Below are 7,876 nucleotides of genomic sequence, written 5' to 3'. Positions count from 1 at the left end.
ATAACACAACTAAAAATTCGACAATTTTAAAACAAGAGAATAAATTTTAAATTAATAACAAATAATCTTTCAATTAAAAAAATACACTAAAATACGAGGTGTTATAGTAGTGCTGCAGTGGCTGAGCAGTGGGCTACAATGTAAGAGATTGTGTGGAGGAGCTTGGTAGGGAGATCTCATTTGTGGCAGTGGCTAGCGGCAAGGGGGAAAATCTCAAGCTCACCAAGAGAGGTGGTTGCGTGCACAGGAGCCTGGAGCTAGATGTACATGAAGGGCTTGGCTTTGGTGGGGGTCGTTTATGGTGGCTGTGTTGAAGCGGCAGTACCTTGAAGGCAGGAGGAATATGGAGTGGCAACCTTAGTTTTTAGGTTGAGCATGGCTTATAGGGTATGTGTGCGATACTATGTAACGAATATATATATAGGAAAACAGATAAAACCTACGGAAGGAAGGAAGGAGACATGCATCATGCATGCCATGGAAAACGGACCGTGTTATGAAGCCGTGCATGAAGAGGAGTCTGTGGGGGTTGTGCATGAACTTGTGTAACATGTGAATATAAAATGTTGTCGTTTACCCTAGCGGAAACAAACGTGCATGCAGAAGAACCAGACATGCATACCGTGGGGGGCCGATACTAGATCTCATGGGCTTGGGCTTTTGGCCCATTTCAAATATTTGGCCCATGTTTCGTTCAGAACAAAAAAAAAATGGGCTATTCCCTGAGTTTTGGGCCACAACTCATCCTTACAAAAAATATACTTGTTCCATAAATTTTCTCGGCCCATAAAAGATTTTCCTTTCAACCCATACACGCAGTTAACTGCCACTCGCTTCTATTTTTTCCATTCTCCACCACCAAAGCATCAATGTGACTACTTGAATAGCTACAAATGGATAAATCCACTTCACTTTTCCACATCTAAGACAGACCACCACTAAGTCCCACCCTATCCACAACCAAACAACCATGGTAACCCAGTTGACATTTCAATCTTTCTATCTTTCTTCCTATCAGTTTTGTTTCTTGTAAAAATAGAATCTCATGACCTTCCTTCATGACCAAATCGAGAAGTGCTCTAACTCCACATGGGTTCCCAAGCCCATGGGAGTTCCAGCTTATGATTTTTATGGCGTCCGGCGGGGTTGAACATTAGCCTCCACCGATATCTTTAGTTGGTTATCATGTTAATCCATAAGCACCATTTTTTTCCCTCCTTACACCTTCATTCTTCTTTTTTTATGGGTCTAACTTTTGAAGATATAGCCAAGCAGGTGCACGGTAGCTGCAAAGAAGGAGCATTGGAAAGATTTTTTTTGTTAGCATGGGGTAGCTGGTATAGAAGAAAACAATGGCTATTTGAAGGAACAAAACTCTCTACAGAGGAAATTCTCGACCAGGCCTTGAGTCTATAGCAGAGTTTTCAGGAAGTTAAGGGCAGATCTAGAGGTAATATGAATAGGAGTTTTTAATGGCAGCCTCCACCACAAGGTGCTTTTATACTTAATATTGATGGAGCTATGTTTCATGAACAAGGGTATGCTAGAATTGGAGTGATACTTAGGGACTATGTAGGGGAGGTTATCATGACAGCAAAAAAAGGAGAGGTAGCAGTTCAAGAATCTTCTGAGATAGAATTGTTGGCTATCTTTAGAGGCTTACAATTATGTCTTCCACTTGGTATACACCACTTGATCATTGAAAGTGATTCTCTTTTAGTGGTGAATGAAGTTAATGACTTACAACAATCTGATTCATTGTTGGGGAATCTTGTTTTAGATGTAAGACAAATGATGCAAAGATTTCATACTTGCACAATAGAACATGTTTACAGATTATCAAATGTTGCAGCTCACACACTTGCTAGATATGCAAGGAACGTTGATGATTTAATTGTTTGGTGGGAGTCTGTTCCCCCATGTATTCAACAACTCATTTGGACTGAAAAGTATTTTTCCAGTTCAAGATGAAATAAAATTATGTCTTCCTCATCAAAGAAGAAAAAAAAAACGGGTATACCTGGTATTGTACCAGGATGCAATGTCCTGGTGGCCGTTACAAAGTCCAATATTTACGTATGTAAGAGTCTAAGAGCCTTGCATTAGCTTTTAAGTCGCGATATATGTATGCTCTCTGACTGATAAGAAGAAAGCAAGGAACAAAGCAAAAGGGGGTAAGAGTTGTAGTATAGGTACAGGAATCTCTTTAAATAGTCGAATCTTATCTTCATACATTAATCATAATCAAAACAAAAAACCCTTGGTTCAACCGCTGTTGCTGCTTCCGCTGGCTGATCCGGGCATCAGCTCTCTCAGCATGGCCACCGTCTGCAACATGTTAGGCCTCTTGGAGGGGAAATCATCCACACACTGCAGTGTTATTTCCAGATACCTTACCATCTCTTTTACTTCTGCCTCTGCTGCATCAGTTTCTTTTGTCCCTGAAACCAACTCTGGGTCTATCACCTCCAATGGATTGGCTTCTCTAACTTTCATTTTCACCCACCCCACCAAGTTTGTATCTCCAAAATCCTCTTTATCAGTCGGGCGTTTCCCTGTCAAGAGCTCCAAAAGGACAACCCCAAACGAATAGACGTCACCTTTTGCAGTGCATCGGAAGCTTTGGTAGTACTCTGGGGGGACGTATCCAGGTGTGCCTGCAAGTGTGCTTACACTGAGGTGGGTGTCAAGTGCACTAATGAGTCTTGCCATTCCAAAATCTGAAACCCTGGATTCCATTTCGTTGTCAAGTAGAACATTGCTCGATTTCATGTCCCGGTGTATTATGTGTGGGATGCAGTTGTGATGTAGGAAACAGAGTCCTTTCGCTGCACCTCTCGCAATCTTTTTTCTTTCCTCCCATGTCAGAATCCGTCGATCTCGTGCCTTAGTTCTACCATGAAGCAGCTCTTCAAGGCTTCCATACTCCATGAATTCATACACAAGGAGTCTCTCCTCGCCCACTTTGCAATAACCCAATAGAGGCACAAGATTCCTGTGCTTGATTTTCCCCAAAGTTTCCATCTCGGCCGTGAATTCTCGGTCACCCTGGCAGCTCAATCGTATAAGCTTTTTGATTGCAACACTTGACCCATCTTTCAGCGTGGCCTTGAACACTTCTCCAAATCCTCCACAGCCAATAAGGCTTTCTGCTGAAAAGCCATTGGTGGCCTCAATTAGTTGGGAGAACTTGAGCTTCCTCAACTGCCTTTGGAAAGTTGCTACATTAATGCTTAATGGCTCTTTCTCTTTGTCAATTTTCCACGTGGTGGCTGAATGGGATGCTTGCAAGGTAGTAAGCATCTTGACTTCCTCTGCCTCCTTCCGTCTAGCACACATTGCAATTGCCCACACAGTCAGAATGCAGACAGAAGCAATTGAAATGAAAATCCCCAAGACAGTGCTATTTTCCCAAGGTGCAACTGCTGGCTTTCGACTTCTTCTGCTCTCATCCCCGTTTGGAGGTGTATCTGGTTCATCACTGCCATTCTGGCATTCTGGTAATGGAACCCCGCAAAGTCCTGGGTTGTTCGCGTACTGGCTTGCTGGAAGTGTACTGAGTTGTCCCCTTGTTGGAATTTGTCCTGTTAATTCGTTGCTCGACAGATCAATTTGCACTAAGAATGATAGATTTGAGAAGGAATCAGGTATATGACCCTGCAATCTGTTATGTGATGCATCAAACACGCCCAAATCTTTGAGTCGGCCAAGTGAGGAGGGGATCTCACCCGATAACTGGTTGTGGGCTAACACAAGAACTTTCAACGCCACCATGTCTCCAAATTCTTCGGGGATTTTACCACGAAACTCATTGTAAGAAAGATCCAAATACTCCAAAGTCTGGTAGTTTGTAAATTGGCTTAGGACTGGACCAGAATAAAATCTCGTGAAATCACAGGTCTTCAGCGTCGGGACCTGCTGAAGTCTCTCAGGTCGAATTCCGGAAAATTCCAACAAACCTCCGACCCCTTTACAAGAATTTCCGACATTGCGTACAAACACCATAGTGTTGCCAGATAGAATTCCGTTCGATGCTTTTGCTCCTAGCTGTCTTCCAAGTTTTGGAGGGATCTCTCCCGTAAGGTTGTTGCTGTTTAAGTCCAGCCAAACCAAACTTCTGCAGTTTTCAAGTTCTCTTGGTATTTGCCCACTCAAGCTGTTGTACCCAAGTTGCAACACGGCTAGTCTTGTCAATAGACCAAATTCCCTGGTGATTTCACCTGTTAGTCCATTGCTTGTGAGCGATATCCATTCAAGATTACTGCATTTGAACAATTCAACGGGAATTTCACCGCTCAGATGATTGTTATTGAGAATTAGATCCTTTAGATTGCTGCATTTGCCCAACTCTTTTGGGATCTTCCCTTCCAGCCCATTGAACCATGCTATTAGTTGCTCAAGATTCTCAAGCTTCCCAAGCTCTCCCGGAATTGAGCCATTGAGAAAGTTTAGGCTAAAATCAATGATCTTCAGCTGCATGCATTGTGATAACTGGGCGGGGATTTCTCCCACGATGAGATTATCCGGCATTCTCAACTCCTCAAGCAAGGCAGCTCCTGGACATATATCTCCCGGTATCACCCCAGAAATCCTGTTGGAGCTAAAATCTACAACACGTAATCTTTTGCAAGATGATATTGAAGCAGGAAAGGATCCAGAAATTACGTTATTACTCAACAATAAGTTCTCCAACGAGACAAGCTTCCGAAACATGGAATCGGGCAACGGACCAGATATATTGTTATTAGACAGATCGAGAAGCTGCAACCAAGGACAGGAAGATAAGGAGGCTGGAATAGAGCCAGTAATATTATTATTAGAAAGCTGAAGTTCTAAAAGTGAATTGCATGCAGTTCCCAATTCTGGGGGAATCCAGCCAGTGAGATAATTATGAGATAGATCCAATCTCTGTAAACTCCTGAATTGACCAAACGTTCCTGGGATTTCCCCTGTGAGCCAATTGCCAGATAAACTCAAGTTGTTGAGACTAGTGCAGTTCGAGAGGGAGTTTGGGAGGGAACCGATTATATGGTTTCCAGACAGATCTAGATGCAGCAACGAACTGCATGAATTCTCAATGATGTTCAAACCAGAAATTGACCCGGTAAGGTTGTTAAAGGAGAGGTCCAGAACCTGCAGTTGATTGGAATTCAATAATAAAGTGGCAGGTAACGAACCCGTCATATTGTTAAGCGAAAGATTAACATAAACCAGATTGGGACATGATTTCGATAAAAACTTATCGGGGACAGAACCAGAAAGACCAGTACAAGATAGATCAAGATGTTTTAAACCATATGGAAGCTGAAGCAAAGAAGTAGCATTTATGATAAATGGATTCGAAGACAGTTTCAGAACAGATAACATATCTAGAGAAGCCAGATGGTCGAAGGAGATAGCCCCTGCAAGGCCCGACCCCGTTAGATCAAGTTGAGTCACTCGTCCTAGAGAGCATGAAACACCATGCCAGTTGCATGGATTCCGATCAAGCTGCCACCCTGATAAAACTCCATTAGGGTCCTTCTCTATCGCCTTAATGAACATTAAAAGTGCTTGTGCATCGGTCTTGACTGTTGTAAACCCATCTTGTTCGGTTCCAGGAACGAAAACAAACAGTATGAAGAGAATAATTGACAGAGCAAGATGATAGAAGACCTGAACTGGGTTGCTTTCCATTATAGCTACATGTGCAGCAACACAACTGAGAGGCGGACGCAGGGAGATAGAGACAATATGGACAGGTAGCTGGGTATGTGTATTTTGTAGAGAGAGAGAGGAAGAGAGAGTGGCTATGATGAGATTTTGCAAAGCAGTAGGGGAAGCTTTACGAAAAGAAGTTGCTTTCCAGTGTTTTAAAAAATGGAAAAAGACGGGGAACCTGGGAGGGAATAAGAAAAGAAGGAAATTGGAGTGAAGTTGGTGGAGGCTGTGTACTTATACGGCTCTTGAGACTATAATTAAATTGGAGAGAGAATTTGGTGAGAGGATTGATGCGACTTTTAGTCAAAAGCATGGGGACCTACAGACAAAGTCTATCTGAGATCGGTGCTTTGGACCGAAACGAATTGCACTGTTCTTGTTGATCCAAGGATCAGTGTCTGTCAGTGAGCGTGGGAATGTTTCCATATCAGATTTTCTGAACATATTTGAAACAGCTCAGGGATCTCTCCATTAAACAACTCAGAAACTTATCACTTATCAGGACCTTTCGATAGTGTCTCTGATTTGGGAGTTTGCAAGTGCTGATTTAGTTTTATTATTATAATTTTTTAAAATATTTTTGTAAAATAAAATAAATAATTTAATTTTTTCAAATTTTAATTTAATATTTTAAAATTTTAAAATAATAATAATATTAAAAATTAATATTTTAGTAATATTTTACTTAACTTCTAATTTTTATTTAAAATCAATTCAACTCATTCCACTTTCTAAACTTAAATGAACAGCTGGTGGTTCGTGAAATTCTTTTCATTCAAAAACCCCTCCTACTGTCCGTATGGGAACAGTAAGATTTATTCAATTACATTTAAAACTTGTCATCATCAGTTTCGTTCTTCTCTACCATCCTTAGGATATCACACTATGTTTCACCCATTAAATTCAGTCTCTTTGAATTAAGAAATAATAATTACAGTCATAAATATATAAATATTACGTAATTATTTAAAAAAAATAAATAATTACGAGATTTATATAAAATTTTTTTAATAACAAACTTTATTTTTTTTTAAAATGATTATACAACGCTTATACATTTCACGACAATATGTAATATTACTTTTTTATACCAGCAAGCTGTCCATCGTCAACGTCACACATAATAATATTCATAATCTCGAACATAAATTATATGATGGTGTCTGAATTTGATCTCTGCTGTTATTTGCCCCCCCCCCCCCCCACGCACAAGCAATATGATCTATATCCATGTTAAAAAAAGTCTCACTGAATGAGACATCAATTCCAAAACCAATTCCATTCCCATCGCACTATAAGGTAATGTTGGAGGAGATTTATCGAAGGTATATAATATGTTGTAGGGGATTTTAACAAATGAGAAAATGGTGTACTGTGGGGACGTATACTGAAATCATTACATTGACTAATTCGTGCAATGCTGCCTCACTAAAGATAAAATACTGATTTGCAAGAGTAAACGAATGGGGCCCCACATATATATATAGGAGCCACATCAATGAGCTCTGTGATGAATGGCGTGGGAGGTTATGGTGGCCCCATTTGGTTCCTTTCCCTACTTTCGCCTTTCCTTGCTTACCAAGCGGGGCCAGCACCCTTCCTTTCGAGTATTTTACCCTCTACAGCGCTTGGTTCAGTCCTCTTTTATCTCGAGGTTAAAGTTTAATTCTTCTTTTTCTTTTTTAAGAGTAATAAATTATCAAGAAAATTTTGAGGATTACAAAATCCAGATTTTTGGAAAAATTATATCTATTTATTGTAGTAATTACAATCAAAACCTACTGTTAAAAAGCGAAGTTAAAAGCTACAAAACCATCTAATGATAGTACCTAAATCGAGGTAATCTCAAAACATCCACCGTATACTCCTCCGAAACCAATGATGGCAATTGAATAGTCAATGAATAAGTGATCGAAATACCTCTTCCCCCTTCTTTTGCAAGATTATCAGCAACGAAATTATCCTTTATATGAATGTTGTGTGGAAAATGATAAAATTTGTTGCAAAGCAAGAATGTCCTCCCAAATGTTATAAATTTGCCATAGTGTATAAGTGGAATTATGAAACTATTGAACAATAATTGTTGAATGAAATTTCAAATATTAAGAGGATTTGTTTTTGTACCACCCAAGCCCAATCTTGGGCCAGGCCCGCAGAGGAGCCCAACTCGCCTATA

General features: G+C 40.3%; 1 protein-coding gene across 1 annotated transcript; it reads right to left on the bottom strand.

The window, feature by feature from the left end:
- Nucleotides 1-1,968: 1,968 nt before the first annotated feature.
- LOC121258096 (serine/threonine-protein kinase BRI1-like 2) lies at nucleotides 1,969-5,895 on the bottom strand. The gene has a single exon (XM_041159457.1). The coding sequence runs from the start codon at nucleotides 5,674-5,676 to the stop codon at nucleotides 2,266-2,268; it is 3,411 nt and encodes a 1,136-aa protein (XP_041015391.1). The 5' UTR covers nucleotides 5,677-5,895; the 3' UTR covers nucleotides 1,969-2,265.
- Between the last annotated feature and the right edge of the window lie 1,981 nt (nucleotides 5,896-7,876).

This window comes from Juglans microcarpa x Juglans regia, chromosome 3S, assembly GCF_004785595.1.
Source record: "Juglans microcarpa x Juglans regia isolate MS1-56 chromosome 3S, Jm3101_v1.0, whole genome shotgun sequence".
NCBI classification, from domain to species: Eukaryota; Viridiplantae; Streptophyta; class Magnoliopsida; order Fagales; family Juglandaceae; genus Juglans; species Juglans microcarpa x Juglans regia.
The sequence above is the reverse complement of the archived record's forward strand: the minus strand, read 5'-3'. Positions and strand labels throughout refer to the sequence as shown.

What these genes read in the sequence shown, in the direction of transcription:
- LOC121258096 (XM_041159457.1), bottom strand. Translation starts at nt 5,676, where the DNA reads ATGGAAAGCAACCCAGTTCAGGTCTTCTATCATCTTGCTCTGTCAATT.